This window comes from Lycorma delicatula, chromosome 2 (genome assembly GCF_047948215.1).
Source record: "Lycorma delicatula isolate Av1 chromosome 2, ASM4794821v1, whole genome shotgun sequence".
In the NCBI taxonomy this organism is placed as follows: domain Eukaryota; kingdom Metazoa; phylum Arthropoda; class Insecta; order Hemiptera; family Fulgoridae; genus Lycorma; species Lycorma delicatula.
This window is the reverse complement of record NC_134456.1, coordinates 153,836,275-153,857,821: the sequence shown is the minus strand read 5'-3', so window position 1 is coordinate 153,857,821 and position 21,547 is coordinate 153,836,275. Positions and strand designations below refer to the sequence as shown.

The window sequence follows — 21,547 nt, the reverse complement described above, 5'->3', positions numbered from 1 at the left end:
TTCGTTTTAATTGTAAATAAAAACCTTTCTTTGTTAATTATTTAAATTTAATTATGCAACTAACGAAGTATATTAATATTTTTTAGTTAACTTTAACAATCATTAATTATGAAATTAATATTTCTTGTACAATTTACACCAAAATTTTACTGTTTTTGTTTAGTTAATAAAGATATGAATTAAGCTATTATAAACGAGAAAGCGGGTTGTAAATCAATTTTAGTATTGACTTCAAGGAGTATATGTAATTAAATATAAAATATTCAAATGTCGGCAGGACTTAAGGAGGTCTATTGCGACATTACAGAACCAAAATTATATAACCTTTCTGACGATTAAATTATGACAAAAGATTATTTTAATTTATAAATAAAATTTTAGATCTGGGACTCACTGATGACAGTATCCACTTCTTTGACCAATTAGTACCAAAATTAAAATAACATCAATAAACCGTTTTCAGAAGTCTTCATATAAATTATATCTGTCAATCCAGTCTGAAGATATCATGCATAACGATAACTGGCAAAAAACAAAAAATAAAAATTAAGCTTTCCCTACTTCTGAATTAAATTGCCCAAATACAAAAAAATAATACAATTATTCAAGATATAAATGTAAACAAAAAAAATCTGATGTGTACACCAAATGACTTCATTTACGCCCAATAAATTACATATACACATTTTCTTTTTTAAATGAAAAGTACATAAAATTTTATTTCATTAATAACATTTTGTTTTATTATTCCATATTTTGTTTATTTATCGTAATTTTTTTTTTTTACAATCCGAGGTTAATAATTATTAATAAATCAATATACCTAAATTGAAAAAAAAAAATATTACGTCTGATTGAAACCGATGTGCCTTTCCCTTGTAAGATCCAAATATTTTATTAATTAAATTTCCATTTGGCTATAACTCGGGTACCAATGAAAATTTTTTTTGATTAAAATTCAATTTTTTGGGGGATTTTGGAGTTTTTTGGACACTTTTAGTCCAGTCGATTGCAATCAAAAGGGAAGGTGCACAATTAGATGTTACATCTAAATTTTTCTCTAAATGAAAAATTTCAACATCGTATGGCTAATCGTTTTTGAGTTATGCGAGGTACATACGTACATACACACGTACGTTCGTACAGACGTCACGGCGTCAAAGTGGATTCAGAGATGGTCACAATGGATATTTCCGTTGAAATCTGAAAACCGAAATTTTTTGCGATCATAATATATCATTTACTTCGTACAAGGAAGTAAAAAATTAACGTACGAAAATGACCTATTTCGCATTGTTTTCCGTATGTAATATCTTTTATTTCTTCAATAAAAATGTATGCCTTATGGATGAATTGAAATATCTATATCTATATGGTGTATAATATCCGACATCTATAAAAAAAATTATTTTTGTAATCAATAATAGCTAGCTAGGCAAGTATTAATTTATCAAATTATGTTATAAGAATAGATTTTAATCCTTTTATTCATCTTTTTTGTTCATATTGTTTAATAAACAGCCGAGTTATAGCTGAAATTAATAAAGCGAACGTAAAATTATGCAATCTTACAATTTTCCGCCTATTCTATTGTTATTAATGGTAGAAATTATTATTAATTCACTTAGCGAAGGAAATAAAAATGAAGATATGTTTACATTTCCATGTATATTAGTTATTCTTGAAAGACATACACGTATAAATTAATACATATATTTCATATAGAGAAATCTTCATTTTTATTTCCTTCGCTAATTGAATTAATAATAATTTCTATCATTAATAATAATAGAATATATATGTATATATATATATATATATATATATATATATATACACAGAGTTTTAATGAAATATGAGTCTCCTTAAATAACTTTTCAACAGTTAAACAGAGAAAACTGAAGTTTAGCAATTGTTCCTAACTCAAAAATATATTCATAGTGATATGAGATCATTATTTGAGGTGTACTGTACGCCACTTTTGAAACTAAGTATGAAAAATTATAAATTTTCCCTGTTTTGTTTTCGGTCACATAGGACGATGGGTTTCTGAAGTCAAAATTTCTGCTTTTTAATTATTTATAAAATTATATGTCATAACTTTACCCCTTTCCATTGAAACGTTTTGAGTTAGAATCTCCTCCACCACCTATTGAGGAAAGTGTATAGGTGATCCCACACCTCAAAGTAGATAGTTTTGAGGTAAGAGCATTTGCTAAATTTTTTTTTTGATGTTCCACTATTAAGCAATTATTTAAGAGGTACTGTAGATCACGATTGTAACTAGCTATAAAAAACATTAAATTCCTGTGATTTTAGTTACAGTTGTCATAGACGATTAATTTTTTACCATTATCACTAAAAAAGGTTTGTGAAATCCTCCTAACTTTTTCATTAAAATATTATAGTTGCCCTTCTTTGTGATTTGGGATACGTTGCGTGGCCTCATATCTTAAAAAAAATAAATAAATAAAAGCTTTCAACATTGAAAATTTGTTAATTTAATTTTTTGCCGATTTTTCGAAAAAAGTATGGACTTTCTGTCGCATAGTGGGAGTAAGAAATAAAGATGAATTTTAGTTACGTTTGCAGATATATATATATATATATATATATATATATATATATATATATATATATATATATAGAGAGAGAGAGAGAGAGAGAGAGAACACTAATTATAAGATTTTGTGGTTCCATAATCTCCAAAACTACTAAATCAATTCCATTTAAATTTATATATGCCGTAGTAGTGTAGCTGAAGTAATGCATTTGAAAATTTGGTGATTGGTTTAGTCGATCTTGAGTTAGGTTCAATTTAAGGTCGAAAAAAGCTGACGTAGACTAAGTAGTGGTGCATTTAGGTAGATTTCATAAGAAAGCTAACTATACTGTAATTGGTAACATGATTCGAATTCAGGAAAATTTCGACATATCTTCGCGTTTCACATACCCAAGATCCCAAAACCACCGTCAGTTCAAAAGTTTATATATATATATATATATATATATATATATTTCACTTTCTTGTGGACAAGATAACTGCCGTAATTTTACGCCAATCACTTTCAAATTGATACATAAAATATAACGACAGGAAAATTTAATCGAGTTCGTTAATGGGCAAAATTGGACCATGGAGGTAGAAATCGGAGGCCTTTTCGAATAAACAAAATATCGCTATAACCTTCTTATTAAGTAAAATATCGAATTCCTTTAAACTTCCTACTATTCTTTGGGTAAGGGTCTAAAACTTATCAAAATAATGTTTTTTGATATCACTAACCATTAGCCCAGGGGATGGAAAAATGGGGTTTCGAAGATAAAAAAATTCATACCTCTCTTTATAGGCACAGTGAATCGGTTTAAAGTGGTCATTAGTTCTTTAAACATTACCTAAAACTTTTGTCTGAAACAACTTTTGATATGACCAACCCTTACGGCAAGGGATAACCAAAATAATGCTGGAATTGTAATAAGAAAGGGCTTGTGAAATTTTTTCACATGCAACCATTGTCGTATTGAGAAAATTTGAAGTTTATCTTAACTTTAAGGTGGAAATCTTTTTTACTCTATACTTAGCACCAGTGAAGTCTACCTCTGCCTTCCGTCTTGCCGAAAGGGATTTTTTTTATTATTATCGGTTTTGTATGTTATTTAGTTTTAGAGTAATTACCAAAGTGAGATACTAATGTAATGCGATCATCTAGTTAGGTTAAGAATGTGATTTTGAGTCCAGAAACAACAAAATTAAAAAAAAGTGTTTATTATCCTCAACATTTTTAAGGTGATGGGGTTGAATAATTCGAAGTATCATCAACTTAACTTATTATTCAAGGAGATTTAAAGGAAATTAAATTATATTAATTTGCCTACTCTTTGAGTACAATTTTGAGAATGAGATATGTGACATCAGTATTTCCTTACCCCTTTAACTGATTAAGTGGCATCGATACTCAACGTAAAAAAATCATCTTGCCAGATTAAATCCACATCAGTCGATCCAGTCTGGAGATAATAAGTAAAATATAGGTTAACATGAATATATCTTTCCGGAATTTTTCCACAGATAAAGTTGTTTTGTTTTATTTGGTTAGTGGGATATGAAACATCAAAATCTGTAAAAACTGATGTATAAACCGCATATCTCCCTACATGCATAACTTGAACTAATTATCGTACTTTCCCTCATGTAGTATACTGTATATACCCGGGAAAAGAAAAATATCGTTTTTAAACTGATATTTTTAAAAGATTTCATAACTTTTAAATATGAAAACCCTTTTCCTTTTGTTGTAAAATTCATTTTACATTATATTTTATAATAAAAATTTTTTTAAATCGATTAAAAAAATAACTATTAATTAAGTATAATAAGATGAAAATAAATGTTAATTAGATATTCAAATATCGACTTGGAAATATACCTACGAAAATTACGTAAATTTTTCAGTTGAAAGAAATAACTTAATTTTTTCCATTATTTTACTTTTAATCAAAGGATATCTCAGAAAAAAATCATTCCTTTTCAAATATTACAACAAAACACAGGAAAATTAATACAATTTATAAAAAAGGAAACAAATAATAAGACAAGTATTACGAAACAATTTTGTTTAATACAAATGTATAAAACATGATAATAATATATATATATATATATGTAGTAAAATATATTTTATAAAATCAAGGAACGAATTAATATACAACTAAGGCACATTTTTGTGGCTATATACAGTGTAACGTTATACAAAAATAATATATTATCTATATATAAAATAATAATTATAAAAAAAAATTTGATATATTTTAATATTATATACATAATAATTATAATAAATGGCAAGTCTTTAGTTGCCTTTGGCTTGACTAGTTAATAACAGAATGGCAAGAAATGTTTACTTTTTCCATTTTAAAAATAAGGCGTAAATTACAAATTATTTAAATCGCTTCTCAATGATTTGTTATGGCACTTCAGGTATAAATAATTATTGCTTAATTAGACATATGTATAGTCTAGTTTATTAATACGTAATTTCAGTATAATTCAGGTAATATAGATTACCTAGTTGTTTAATCTAAGTACCTTTTATTAAAAAAAATACGTAAAAAACAGTGATTTCATTGAATGACAGGAATTTTAAAAATTTATATAAAGAAGTAATTTCTATTTGACATTACCACACACAAATTTCAAGCTTACGTGATAAATTAATCACGTAATTAATTAAAATTAATAATATATATATATACATACATATATATTAATGAATAATTATAATATATAGAAGTTTGCAAATGATTTTTTCTAATACATGTAAAAAGTAGTAAGTTAAAGTAAATACGTATTCAATTTGATAACTATTTTCTAAATGTTAAAAAATTTTAAACTTGAATATTCTTAATCAGAGAAACACAATTTATGAAAGGTAAAAATTAAAAGAGCCCCTTTTCACATTTACTTATATGTAAAGGTGAAAATAAGGTTTTTTTAAAATAATAATAATAATAAAAGCAAAATTTATAATACAATATAGGCTAATATCAATACTAACTAAAAATACATTAAAAAATTCTAGAAAAATTACATTCTAAAGAGTAAAATTTCTTAAATTATTTGTTAAAAAATATAAAATAAATAAATACATGGTAAAAAATAATTTATAGTTAATCTATTTTTATTTGCTTATTTTTTTATCTATTAATACTATAAATATTATTAAAAATATCAGTCTTGTAAAAAGGCACTAATTTAATTAAAAATTGGTAAACAATTACAACGTTATTAAGAAAAAAGGATAATTTATACAAATCAGCCATTCTGACTTAAATGCTAATAATATTAAAATGACTTAAAAAAAGAGTAAAAATTATATATATATATATATATATATATATATACATATACTTTCATTTTCACTGGGATAATATAAAAAAAGTTTTTCGAATTTATTTGACCATATATAATAATTCGTGACTTAGCATGTTTAAACATCATATATATATAATATAATTATAAAAAATATATTAAAATCTGTTTTTACAGTCTCACACAAAATTTGATTTCATTATATTTATATATTACAAATATTTTAAAAATTGAAACTTAAAATTATAATAATAATCTACAATAAATACAATATACATAATTATATATATAAGAAAATACAATAAAATATTTCTTAAATACTAATAAATGGCAAAAAAATCTACAAATGGAATGTCGGTAAAGTTGTGAAAAGTAAAGAAAATAAAGAAGTTTTAAGAAAAAGGTGGGAGATACGTCATATAAATGAAAAATTAATCATTTTTTCACGAAAGAGATGGCGAAAGTCGTTGAAAATGTGAAATTTCTTCTGAATTAGGAGCTCCAAGCCCAGGACAACCGCCATCACAATGTTTTGAAAGTAATGACATACGAGAAAATGTTTTACTGCATGTAGAACATGAATATTTTTTAACTTCGGAATGAGTTTGAAGATGAGCGCGTAAATTAGATCGATCGGCAAAAGCGCGTTTACAAAGAAGACAAGAAAACGGTTTTTCACCGGTATGAGTACGGATATGACCTTGAAGTAACCAAGGTCTAGAAAACGCTTTACCGCATAATGTACATTTACAGGGCAGTGTGTGCGTTCTTATATGCATTTTTAAAGCTCCCAAGCTGACGTAAACTTTTTCACAGTATTTGCAACTGAAGGTTTTCTTCGCCGATGAATCTTCATTGGCGGCGCAATGAAATTGTTGGTGTTTCGATAAGCCGGAATACGTCGAGTAAGATTTGGAACAGAAGGGACACTGATATCGAGGAGCGTTCGACGAATCCTTGGGTCGTTTTCTTCCGCTACTGTTAGTACTACCGCTGCTGCTATTACCGCTGCTAATATGTCCTGTGCTGCTGGCGACGCTACCAGGAGATGACAAATCTTCTGGAGTAGCCGGCGGTGGACTCGTGCCGTAGTATAAACTTTGCGTATGAGAATGAGAAGAAGTAGATGATGTCGGAGATAATGATGCCGGTACGTAGATCGGTGGGATGACATGCGGACGAAATTCTTGCGGTGAAGGTGGACTTCTTGAGGGGTAATGATGATAATGTTGGTATACATCGGCGGGTGGTGGATACGGGTAGAGGTAATGCGGCGGCGGGTAGTGTGCTCGCGGCCACGAGCCAGGAGCCGGATGTTCCAATGGCAGTGGAGTATTTAAACTTAACGGCTCCAGCGGACCGGACTTCGGTAGAAATAACATTCCTGGTGAAGGTGGACCCGGGATCTGTCCCTGCGGTGGTTTATAATCCCCTCCGGAACTAATAAGTGCAACAGCCGGTGGAGGTGTTAAACTTTTACACGATACACTTAAATCCTGCGGCTTTGTGCTTAGATTTTCAGGTTCTTCTGTAACAGAAAAATAAAACGAGATATAAAATACTGAAAATATTTCACCTTTCTTTTTATACACGTAAAAAAATAATTTTTCGTTAATAATACATAAATTATTACGCAATACAGTTTTAAAACGGTCGATCAACCGGTCTCGGGTTCAATTCCAGGTAAATATCTGTCAGCTTTAATTTATCATTTCATCCATAAAATATTTTTCGTTAAAAAATGTACAAAAATACTTCCCGGGTCATAATAATTTTAAAAAAATACAAGTTAAATGGATAAACAATTTTCATAATTATTCTTTCAAAATTTAAAAGATTTTCACGATAATGTTTTAAATTTTAAATATACTAATTATTAATAAATTAAAAGGGCTTTTTAACGATAAATTGGATGCAAGAATAAAACATAAATCAAGATTCAAAAAATCAAGAACGATAAAGCATGCAATTCTTTTTTTTTAAATAAATAAAAATTATGTAGTTCATTATTGAAAAAGATAAATGGTAGTAATATTGAGACAAATAAAAAAGATATACACGTTTTCACTTTTAATTTTTAAATAGTTTTGGAATGTTTTAATAGTGTCCGTTTAAATTTTAAAAACACGATTGTTACAAATTTAATCCATGTTATAATATTGCCAATTCATTAATTACCGGTAAACATGTGAGTTTTTCCTTATAATGTAAACAATAATAACACAAACGAAAATTTTCGATAGTGAATTCATGATACGCCGATTGTAAAATATAAAATATTATTTTTAAAAGGCTACAAAGATATACATCATTTTTGGTGCGTTGACCGTTATTAAATTGATTAAATTTAAATAACAACAATATAAAAATAGAATGATTTTAAATTTTTTTGCTAAACATTTTTTTTTATAAATTCAAAAATAAAATAAGGATAATTTAATTTTTTTTATTACGATTAAACCCAACTACTTAAGGTGTAATAAATTTTATTTATCATAAACTTCTAAAATTCACTTAATTCTTTAAAAAAAAAATTATTTAAACAACCATAAAAATAAAAATTGTCACCGAATGTGTTTTGATATATGGAAAATAATATGAAGGTCCTAACAGCAAATAGCGAAACTACAAATAACAACAGAGAACGATTCTCATAAACATCGCCTACTTTATATTTAACTGCCGATGAATCTGTCTACTCAAAAATAAAAAAATAAGCGTAAGATAAAAAATAAAACGTCTTCACGAGGTAATATATTCCTCTGCACGAGAGGTCCTCGGCCATTAAATAGGAAATAGCTTTTTTACACAGCGGTTCCGAGATTTACAACATGGCTCGTCTTATCATATTCACTACGTCGTCTTTTAAACTCGGCGAGAAAACAGCAGGTGATAAAAACCTTGCTCTTTCTCACCGCTGTACCTTCTATAATTCTTTAAAAAACCTTTTATGCCTATTTAAAAAAATCATTAAAATAATTACTCTATTATTTAACACGAATTTGATTTTGTTTTTTTTAAATGGTTTATTAGAGAGAGAGAGAGTAAAGAAAGTAACAAGGAGCTGTATATAAATAACTGGATGAATAACATTTGGTATTTCTTTTTAAGTAAAAGAAACTTATTATTACGTCAGAAATTAATGTAAAAATTGAAAGAATTTCAAATAAAACAATACAATTAATTAACAATACTTTACAATAATCATAAAATTTTAACTATTCGTAGTTATGTTTATAATTAAAATAAATATTAATTGTTTATTATAAAAAAATTTCTAATTTTTTCAATTCAATTAACACTTAAAAATAAAAACAATTTTAAGTAGATTAATATTCAAAAATATAAATATAAACAATCAAATTATAGAACGCATTCTTGAAATAGTAGAAATATGAGATGAAATTAAAATTTTGTTAAACGATATTTTTATTAATAATTATTATACTTGAAATATCAAAAAATATTTAATAATATTTATATTTTTTCCTGAATTATTTACAGAATGATAAACAAACCAATATAAATTTTAATTAATTAAAAATTAACGTATTGTATGTTTATAATTAATTTAAAATTATTTATAAATATTAAAAAGAGAAACGCGCACATGGAACTAATTGAATTTCTTTGCCTAAAATATTTATCTAGTTTTTTGTACGTAAAAAAAACTTGAGTCAATTAAGTAATTTATTTATTGATAAAATGATTTCTATGATGTCTATATATATATATATAGGTTACACTATTTATTCTTTGTAATTTTTAGGTAATGTAAAATTTCAAATTAAAATATTTGTTTATTTTCACAATCTGCATTAATTTAAATTAAAATTTAATGAAACGAACTAATCTAATCAATAAGGTAAAATTAATTCAATTGTATTTTATTTAATTTTAAATGATACAATATTATTTTATCAACAATTCTTATACGTCAAATTTATTACACTCAGTATATAAAAAAATTTATTTTACCCATGAAATTACGAAAACTTAATTCAAAACTTTCTACTAAGTTATAAATTTGGCTTTAAAAAATAATAAATTTAGATAATAATTATTAATACAAGATTGTCTAAGAAAAGAATATTGGAAAATTTTATTGTTTATTATTATTTGATTTAATTCATTATTAATAAATTAAGAATTAATAATTATAAATTATTTTAATTCATTCTTAATCGTAACAAACCGCATAATGCTTATTACATAAATAAATTATTATGATATAGAAAAGATATCTTTGAACTATAATTTTCTTCGTCTAACCTCCTCTCTCTCACTCTAATAATTTGTAATTCTGTTCGATCCATAAATACTGATATATTTCATACTGGGTTTTAAATATTTTGTTAATAAATAATGAAAATAAATTTTTTAATTACATCAAATTATAAGTAATATTTACAATAAAATCTGTATATTTAAAAATTTTAATAATAATTATAAGATTTTTTTTGTCTTTTCATCAAACATTAATCACAAGCAAAAACAACTTTTAATTTTAATAAATAAATAATAAAACCTAATTCGATAGTACAGCTTGCGATTTAAATTATATTTTTAATAGAAAAGTTATTTCTAAAAGACGGAAAAAGAAAACAAAAAAATTGTTACATATATATTATAAAGTATTAAAAATATTATGTACCTTTTTCTTCATCGATTGTTTCCTTAAAAAGATGAACAGGACGTTTCTTGAGCGGACAATGACTGTATTTAAGCAGTAAAGATCGCGGCATAGCGGTGTTAGTTTCTTCTTCTACAACACGCATAACTCGACAAGATAAATATATATTATTATTATTTCACTATACACTCACGGGCTGCACTACAAAGGAGCGAAGCATATCCTCACAGACCGAGAGCTGGCGGAATTCTGTCGAAACCGGTGGTGGATCGCCCAATATACACTACCCCCTCCCGGCAGGTGGATGGCTCGCACGTGCTGTGCGACCAATAGGAAGGCTTCTTTCCCGACCAATCCCCAGCTCGCTCCAACGGTACTCGGTAGAAGGGGCAACAGGTGCTCTCTGTTCTTATTACATTTCCTCCCGTAATTGCCGCCTTTTATGTGAAATCTCAGCCGATGTGTAGATGCGGTTTGAAGGGGGAGTGATGTTAGTATGCGATTCTTATTTGCTTTCTGCATTATAACTAACCGTACTTCCACGCTTACGTATTATAATCGGCCACCGTATTCCATCTAATCTTATTCGATTAACTGCAATTATTTAGATACTGTATTAATATTATTTAACTGATTTTAAAACCCTGACCTGAAACAAACTATGTACGTACATATCACACATACATTTTTGTTATATGTTTTGATATATACAAACCATTTTATAATTAACAAATTTCTAAAAATATAAATTTTAGTAGACCTAAATAGATTTTATCTAAGTAGATAAATTTTATATTCACTAGTTCTTAAAAGATAATCAAACCAGACAAAAGAACCGTTTTCGATAACTCAAAACAATACTTCGGCTAACCAAAAAAGGGGCCTTATTATGTTTCCGTTGCCATTTTCAATTTAAAAAAATTCTACCCCCCAATTAATTAAAAACACAATTTAAAAAACTGATTTATCCGCATTCTGTTCAACGTAAATGAATATTTGCTCAAAATAACTTTCGTAACGCCTTCAGAATATATGTTACATTTACTTTAATATTATTTCAGGTATCTTTATTTAAGTAATTTGTAAAGTGTTTAATGATATCATTTTTTTTCTATTTTTATAATTCGTTTTTATTGGTATCTTTGATACCAATAAAAACGAATTATTATCGTATTCGGATCGGTATTATTATGCGCTGGACGCATGTATTATTATTGTTATTATTAAATACCGATCAGAATAAAAGATTCATGTATCTACTGGTACTTTAATGAAATTTGAATAATAAACGTGCATACGATCAAATTTTAATGAAATATTGACTAAAGATATTTTCTTTTCGACACGTACAGAAAATTCCTGTATTAAAAGAAAATTATTGTTATTTTATAAATTAACAAGCAAAATATTAAAATTACATTAAATTTATAAAAAATATAATAAGTTTTGATATCCTACAACCGAGAATATTAGTATTTAATGGTTGAATAATACAGAAATATTAAAATAGAAAGACGTTATATTTGTTTTGGCTTTTTTTTGGTATAATTAGATAAATATAATAAAACATTTTACATATAGAATCAAAAATAATGATGTACATTCTACATAAAAAAAATTACAGATGAACAATCTTTCTATTTCACAAGACTTAATTTAATTTCTAGCTAACATGAATCTTCAAGATTATTTACTATTACAAAACTATTCGTCTAGAATGAATAAGAACTTAGAAATATTAATTATAACATCTTATAAATTAATAAGATAAATTTTTAAAGAGTTAATAATTACAATTAGACAGATTTTGAGGAGAAAAAAAATTTGAATTCATTAAAATATTTTAATTAATGCAAGATGAAACGCCAGTATTGATATACTTGAACATTATTAGACAAACCATTGCGAAAAATGCTGAACGTACCATGGTACATAAGCAATAGCCTCATATACAACGACCTAAGTTGTGAACCGTTCGGCAGGAAATTTCTCTGGTCAGCCGACGGTATCAAAATCGTTTGAATCGGCACACGAATCAGTCAGTTTGGCAGTCAATTTATTGGATAACACGATCAGTGATTTTTCAAGATTGCTAAGGAACAATATTTTTGGTTTGCCTTATCGTTTCAATTAGGTGACTTTATGGTCTGGCTGCACGGATTGCTCTTCAATTTCATTTCGTTGTTAAGTCACCAGCCGCTGGGTCTGAGACTACTTAATGTTAGTTAAAATATAGATTTTATTTATTTATTATTCACTTATCTTGCTGAACAGATTGTAAAGTTGCTGTATCGTTATAATGATAAAATATAATAATTATAATCTATTATATATATTTTAGTATTTAAATGTAAATTTTGAATTAATTTTAATTTTTATTTAAAAATTGGTACCTTTTTTAAACAATTCCATTTATGTACAAACTTTTTAATATATTTTATAATTACTGAGATTATTTACAGAACTAAAGAGAAAAAAATTTTAAGTAGGAAAAAGTTTAGAAAAACTTATTTTTTGAAAAATCTACATAAATACAGATTATACCTTATTGATACGACTCAATACACTATGTTAATCACGAAAAAAATGTCAATTTTAACATAATTTGGCCTAATACATAAGTTTATTTCTTATCTGAACCCCTTCCCAAAAAAATAATTATTGATTGGTACATAAAAAGAAAATTAAAATTCACTCAGCACACCTTCATCGATTTTCATAAAGGAGAGAAAATTTTATTTAATTAAATTTTGGAAAAATCTAACTTAAGAGGTTTTCTAAAGCTATATGCACCATATTTTTTCATAGAAAAGTTGAATTCATTAAAGAAAAATAAATATTTTTATATAAATAAAAAATACGATAAATTTTTTAAAACATTAAGTGAAAAATTGTAAATATTAGTCATTTTTCATATTTTTTTTCGTAAATGTAGCTGAAATGTGTAGTACATAAATTTAATAATATTATAGAATATAAAACATTTTTTACCTTTGATCGTGAAACCAGACTAAATAAATTATTAAGGCAATGATTTACAGATCTACCTATATTGAAAATTAAAAGTGGTAATTTATCCTTATCTTTATATTTAGGAATGAGAATTATCTTTTCTAAATACGAATAGTCATTTACTGTTAAAAATAATCTTACAACAAAGTTCCCCATTGGTTATTAGTTCTTATGTAATGGAAAAATCGTTATACAAGAAAAACTTATCTAAGATTTATGTTTTTGGTTTGGGGATTATTTATAATGAATTTTTATTGTAAAATTATCATTACATGTTTTAAAAATTATTTTAAATTTAAAAAATCGATATATTTATACTTTGATCGGCTTCCCCCCAATCTTGCCTCCAAAGAATTTTTTTGTCGATTACATTATCATGCCAAAAAAGTACATTATCATACAAATCCCTTTTGATTTTTGTGAAGGAGGGAATTTTATGGAAATTTTTTTTTTTTAATTGTATGATAAGTATGAAACATGTACTGAGCTCAGTACAAAGCGGGATTATGTTTACATAATTTTGAAAAATGTAATCCTGAAAAACCTCCTACCATCTTAAGATATTGACCCCAAAAATTTCCCAACAAATATACACAAGTATCTGTATGTTCATCAAAATCGGTATATCCAGTCAAAAGTTTTTAAACTTAAAACTTGCCAACGCACATGCATAATTCGTTCATACGTACGTAGACATCATTCAACTTAGGAGCTCAACAAGAAGCTTATTATGCTACACTTTTAATAAATTACCGAATAACTAAAAATATTGTTCCTTCAGTTTATTAAAAAATATTAAATAAATAAAGTTTTATCTTTTACCGTAAATACTATGAATTTTTTAATACATAATTTTCATATGATTATCAAAAATATAACTTCTAATGGAGGCCTAAATGTTACAAAATAAAATTTTATTTCCTTCTATTGTTATTTATCTAACTGCTTGGCAAATATTTTACAAAAAAAGGAACATAAAAATTATTTATCAATTTTTTAAATAATCATTTTAACTTTAATTAATATTTTTCATAGTTACAATTTTTTATGAACATTTACAGAGATTTTCTTTTGTCCAGCAACTCTGTAATTTTCTTTAAATTTTCCATTATTTTTCTATATCAAAACAATAATAAATTTATATTGAAAATCAAATAATTATTAAAAGGGAATTGAATTACTAATCTTTGGGTTAGTTGAGAACAATTCTATCATTTTTCTGATCAATAAGAATTAGTCGGTCAGAATTAAATGTAAGAATAATCACTTCATAATTACGTTATTACCACGAAAATTATTTATTTTGTTAAAATTAATCTCAAAAACAAGCTAGTTTAAAGTTAATTAATTTACCACGAATCAGGGATTAATATTCTAGATTTTTCAACACAGATAAAATAAAAAGAGAACAATGGAAAACGTGAATGATTTCAATAAAGATTATTTCAATAGACAGGATTACAATATACTAATATAAAACTGTAAATTTCGATAAAAAAACAAGGAACTTTTTTTTCTATTTTTAAGGAAATCTAAATAATAATTCTGGAAATTTTCCTATTAACCTTGTTTGTTCTTTTTTTGATAGAAACTTATATTACTACGCAGTATATTCTGTAAGAAAAAAATAGATTTTTTAGATTTGACGTTTCATGAACTTCTCTACCAAAATAACACAATTTTAGCATTGGAAAATTTCGAAAAGAAATAGGCTATTTACGTACGTACATATGTATGTAATATTCTTTTCACAACCAGTATATTTAAAATCGGCTCCTTAAGTGGAACTGTAAGTAAATAAATAGTTTGATAATAAGTGAATGAAAGGGGGTTCTTAAGGAACTTCCATAATAAGTCAATCCGTAACAAAAGTTACCTGTAAGCAATAATCTTAAAGTTCATTAGTTAAAAAATATATCTGCATAGTCCATCAAAACCAACAATTAACATAAAAAAAACCAACAAACAAATAAATAGTACAGAGTGGCGTACGAAATGATTCAACATTTGTTTTGGTAATAATCGTTTAGGTTAATAATTATTAATGTGTTTTATGTTGACAGAAGTGGCAGCGGTTCATGAATATTAGTTTCTTCTTTTTCCGAGTGCGCGGTTTGTGTATCGTTCCAAGATAAAGGAAGACTGACTGTTGAACAACGCGTAAAGACTGTGTTGTTTTTTAATGAAACGAAAAATGTGATGCTTACACAAAGACAGTTTCGTGCACATTTTCAAACTCAGTGGTCGCCCTTATTTAAAAAAATACGTAGAATTTAAGAAAAAATCGAATAGTGATGGTTCAGTATTTGAGAATAAGCACGAACGGCCTGCCAATGTTTTTTTTTTCACAGAATGTCGAAGGTGTCAGCGCAGGGTTGCTGAGGAGCCCGGGTAAATCAACAAGAAAAGCAAGCAGCAGCACAACTCTGGATTTCCAGGTGGTCTGTGCAGCGAATTTTAAAAGCTGATAGTATTTGTATCCGTAAAAAATAACAGTGGTGTCTAAATTAACGGTTGACTACAAACATCAAAGAATGGCATTCGCTGAACGGGCTGTGAACCAAAACGTACTGTTGAACAATGTTTGGTTTTCAGATGAGGAATTTTCACCTAGAAGGGGTTATTAATAAGAAAAATATGCATTTTTGGGCTTCCAAAACTCCACATATGCTTCATGAAAAGGTAAATCCCGCTCCAAGAATAACGGTACGGGTCGTTATTTCAAGTCATAGGGTAATGGGCCATTCTTTTTTGAACAGACAGTGAACAGTGAACGTTATCTAAATATGCTGCTTAATGATGGTGTTCCTCAGTTTCTTGTAAAAGGATTTCAATTAAAAAAAGAGTGGTTCATGCAGGATGGAGCCAGACCACACATAGCTAATGCTTTTTAGGCTTTATGTATGAGACTTTTAACGCAAATGTCATTTAAAACCGATTTCCTAAACGTTTTGCCTGATATCTTTAAACTGGTTGGATTGATTTGGCAACATGATTTCTGTTAATTAGACCACTTCAATTTTGATCAAGAATCATTCAAAGGATAGTTAAATTTTTTACTATTTTACCAAACACCATTTCTTTTTAATGGTGTTTTATTTTATTCATAGAAGCTTAAAAAAGGTTGGTAGGCTAGAAAATTTAAAAAGGGAAATGGGTAGGACAAATGTGGATATAGTAGGAATTAGTGAGGTTCGGTGGGAAGAGGAAGGCGACTTTTGGTCAGGTGATTTTAGAGTAATTAACTCACCGTCAAATAATGGGCAGGCAGGAGTAGGTTTCGTGATGAACAAGAAGATAGGGAGGAGAGTGGAGTATTTCAAAACGCATAGCGATAGAATCATTGTAATAAGGATAAAATCAAAACCTAAACCGACAACGATTGTTAACGTCTATATGCCTACAAGCGCCCATGATGATGATGAGGTAGAGGGTGTATACGAAGAGATTGATGAAGCAATTAAACACGTAAAAGGAGATGAAAATTTAATAATAGTTGGAGATTGGAATGCAAGCATTGGAGAAGGCAAGGAAGGAAATATAGTGGGTGAATACGGGCTGGGCAAAAGGAATGAAAGAGGGGACCGACTTATAGAGTTTTGCACGAAGTATAATTTAGTAATTGCCAACACCCAATTTAAAAATCATAATAGAAGAATATACACTTGGAAAAAGCCAGGCGATACTGCAAGGTATCAGATAGATTATATCATGGTTAAGCAAAGATTTAGAAATCAACTCGTTGACTGCAAAACTTACCCTGGAGCAGACATTGATAGCGACCATAATTTGGTGATAATGAAATGTAGATTGGGGTTTAAAAACCTGAAGAAAAGGTGTCAGATGAATCGGTGGAATTTAGAGAAGCTTGAGGAAGAGGAGGTAAAGAAGATTTTTGAGGAGGACATCGCAAGAGGTCTGAGTAAAAAAGATAAGGTAGAAAATGTAGAAGAAGAATGGGAGAATGTTAAAAAGGAAATTCTTAAATCAGCAGAAGCAAACTTAGGCGGAATAAAGAGAACTGGTAGAAAACCTTGGGTTTCAGACGATATATTGCAGCTGATGGATGAACGTAGAAAATATAAGAATGGTAGTGATGAAGAAAGTAAAAGGAACTATCAGCAATTAAGAAATGCTATAAACAGGAAGTGCAAACTGGTGAAAGAAGAGTGGATTAAAGAAAAGTGTTCAGAAGTGGAAAGAGAAATGAACATTGGTAAAATAGACGGAGCATACAGGAAAGTTAAGGAAAATTTGGGGTACATAAATTAAAATGTAATAATGTGTTAAACAAAGATGGTACACCAATATATAATACGAAAGGTAAAGTCGATAGATGGGTGGAATATATTGAAGAGTTATACGGAGGAAATGAATTAGAAAATGGTGTTATAGAGGAAGAAGAGGAAGTTGAGGAGGATGAAATGGGAGAAACAATACTGAGATCTGAATTTAAGAGAGCATTAAAAGATTTAAATGGCAGAAAGGCTCCTGGAATAGACGGAATACCTGTAGAATTACTGCGCAGTGCAGGTGAGGAAGCGATTGATAGATTATACAAACTGGTGTGTAATATTTATGAAAATGGGGAATTTCCATCAGACTTCAAAAAAAGTGTTATAGTTATGATACCAAAGAAAGCAGGGACAGATAAATGTGAAGAATACAGAACAATTAGTTTAACTAGTCATGCATCAAAAATCTTAACTAGAATTTTATACAGAAGAATTGAGAGGAGAGTGGAAGAAGTGTTAGGAGAAAACCAATTTGGTTTCAGGAAAAGTATAGGGACAAGGGAAGCAATTTTAGGCCTCAGATTAATAGTAGAAGGAAGATTAAAGAAAAACAAACCAACATACTTGGCGTTTATAGACCTAGAAAAGGCTTTCGATAATGTAGACTGGAATAAAATGTTCAGCATTTTAAAAAAATTAGGGTTCAAATACAGAGATACAAGAACAATTGCTAACATGTACAGGAACCAAACAGCAACAATAACAATTGAAGAACATAAGAAAGAAGCCCTAATAAGAAAGGGTGTCCGACAAGGATGTTCCCTATCGCCGTTACTTTTTAATCTTTACATGGAACTAGCAGTTAATGATGTTAAAGAACAATTTAGATTCGGAGTAACAGTACAAGGTGAAAAGATAAAGATGCTACGATTTGCTGATGATATAGTAATTCTAGCCGAGAGTAAAAAGGATTTAGAAGAAACAATGAACGGCATAGATGAAGTCCTACGCAAAAACTATCGCATGAAAATAAACAAGAACAAAACAAAAGTAATGAAATGTAGTAGAAATAACAAAGATGGACCACTGAATGTGAAAACAGGAGGAGAAAAGATTATGGAGGTAGAAGAATTTTGTTATTTGCGAAGTAAAATTACTAAAGATGGACGAAGCAGGAGCGATATAAAATGCCGAATAGCACAAGCTAAACGAGCCTTCAGTAAGAAATATAATTTGTTTACATCAAAAATGAATTTAAATGTCAGGAAAAGATTTTTGAAAGTGTATGTTTGGAGTGTCGCTTTATATGGAAGTGAAACTTGGACAATCGGAGTATCTGAGAAGAAAAGATTAGAAGCTTTTGAAATGTGGTGCTATGGAGAATGTTAAAAATCAGATGGGTGGATAAAGTGACAAATGAAGAGGTATTGCGGCAAATAGATGAAGAAAGTAGCATTTAGAAAAATATAGTTAAAAGAAGAGACAGACTTATAGGCCACATACTAAGGCATCCTGGAATAGTCGCTTTAATATTGGAAGGACAGGTAGAAGGGAAAAATTGTGTAGGCAGGCCACGTTTGGAGTATGTAAAACAAATTGTTGGGGATGTAGGATGTAGAGGGTATACTGAAATGAAACGACTAGCACTAGATAGGGAATCTTGGAGAGCTGCATCAAACAATGACTGAAGACAAAAAAAAAAAAAAATTTTATTCAAATCCGTAAATAAAAAGGAGTGTGCACAAAAACCACTTTTTATAGTTTTTGGATTAAATTACATTCTTTTATTAATTAGATTAAATTAGTATCTCACTTCAGTGAAATTTTCGGGCGGTTTTATTCAAGAGTAAAATAAAATAATCTTATTTTTTCTGATTTCTTGCGACAGTTATCGTTTTACTTAAAAACATCAAATCGGATCAACCAATTATTAAATATTGTACGATGAGTTAAATATCGTTTGTTGATCAAATTTAATTTTGGTTACAATTGGTCAAGAAGGTGGGAAAGTACAGTCACCGTCGTTGCCGGATCAAAAACTTTTTAAGAATATAATAATTTTTTTTTTTGACGTGAAACGCCTTTAAAATCACACCGAAACATACGGATACCAGAACAGAAATTTGCAGCGTAACGAGGTGTATATCGTCCTGCCTTAATAACTCCCTGACTATTAGTCTCAGAGAGTTAAATTCGATGTTATTTTATAACTTACATGGTCAGGTCGCCAATACTACTTTGAATTTGCGTTTGTGGCAAACGAGTTAGCGTTGGGGACAACGCAGATACAAAATTTTCCATCGGAGACTTTCAGTTTGTTAAAAAAAATACGATGGTAGCTCTCCCATTGAACTCTATAGATAAGTTGGTCGGTCTGTAGTTTGAAGGAACTTTATCAAAGGTCTTTAACGTTTCACGTTAAACCAATGGCCGTGCGCCCCGACACGCACCCACCCGATTTTTTTAGAAATAGTTCATTACTTGCACGCTTACATACTTTAATGTTTTACTAAAAGAAACTTTTTCTCCTAAGTAGTCTATTGAAGTTGGAATATTCGGCAGTTACCTGAATTTCCCGACCAAGTGGGAAAATTATGTAAATCTACTGGTTTTTTTTTGTGAAATCATTCCCGGCTCGATCAATTAAAAGAAGTCTGTCTAACATGCTATATAATTTTATTTATATGAGATTATATTTCTAAAACCGAATTAAAAAAAAAAAACAAGTTGCAGGTCATTTTATAAAATAAAAAAGAACCAAATTTTTTTGCTGTAATATCCTATACAAATGAATGCTGCTTTAAAAATAGAGCCGGGTGTGTTTTGGTTTATTGTTTTAAATCTTTTTTTATCTATAAAAAGTAAATGAGGTATAAAGGGCGGTACAATCACTGAGCTCCATCCATTGTAATGTAGAGACGTTATGCAGTACCTGCAAAGCTAATCCTTTAACAAAAACAACTAGTTTGTTACTAAAAACAAACGCGTAATTTAATACTAAAAAGGTGCAGGTAATCAAAGCACAATAGTAAGGGCGAGGAAGTGCAATATGGCGCAACTGCCTTCTGTAGTATAGCTATATATAAATATGTATTATATTTATGCGAGTGTGTTAGTATATATTTATACACATACTAATGTATTTATGTGTGTGTGTGTGTGTATATATATTTTAAGGGAGGGGAGTTGTTAGAGCAGCTGTCGCGTGTCGCAGCTGACAGAAAATCTCTACAGATCTCCACATAAATGACGATACACCAAGCGGATTGAGATGTTTACTCATAAACTCGTATCATCGTCTTTCAGTAACGTTTTAATTTAAACCTATCGTAAATAATGTTTCTAGGAATTTTATAGTTTCATGAAATGCATATCCTTTTAAGAAGTTCTTTTTTGTGTTATTCAAAGGGAAAAGGTTTTATCAGCTTTTTTTTAGATTTATTAATTCCTTTTTATTCTATTTTTACCACCTGAAATACAACTTTTGAGTTCAAGAATATCGTTTAAAAGTTCGGTTTTAATGTTTCGTAACCTGATGACGTAATAATAAAATTATAAATAATATATATAGTATATAAAATTACGCGGCAATAAATTAATTAATTTAAAAAAATCAAAATTAAATATTATTAACATTTAATATACATTATTTTTACGTACTTATTTTAGGTGTTATAAAAATTAAAAATCCTTTTAGGTGATCATGCATTAGATAAGATGAACTAAAGTGGACATAAAAGTTAGAGGTTTGTTAAAAATAATAATAAAAAGAAAGGTTTTCTCCTTTCCTTCTTCAAT

The 21,547-nt window shown here is 28.2% G+C and overlaps 1 protein-coding gene across 1 annotated transcript; it reads right to left on the bottom strand.

Annotated features, from left to right (window-relative positions):
• Positions 1 to 6,248: 6,248 nt before the first annotated feature.
• LOC142320277 (uncharacterized) lies at positions 6,249 to 10,709 on the bottom strand. The gene is made up of 2 exons (XM_075357977.1): positions 10,524 to 10,709; positions 6,249 to 7,397 (listed from the first exon to the last, which is right to left on the bottom strand). The coding sequence occupies exons 1-2, from the start codon at positions 10,645 to 10,647 to the stop codon at positions 6,313 to 6,315; spliced, it is 1,209 nt and encodes a 402-aa protein (XP_075214092.1). The 5' UTR covers positions 10,648 to 10,709; the 3' UTR covers positions 6,249 to 6,312.
• Between the last annotated feature and the right edge of the window lie 10,838 nt (positions 10,710 to 21,547).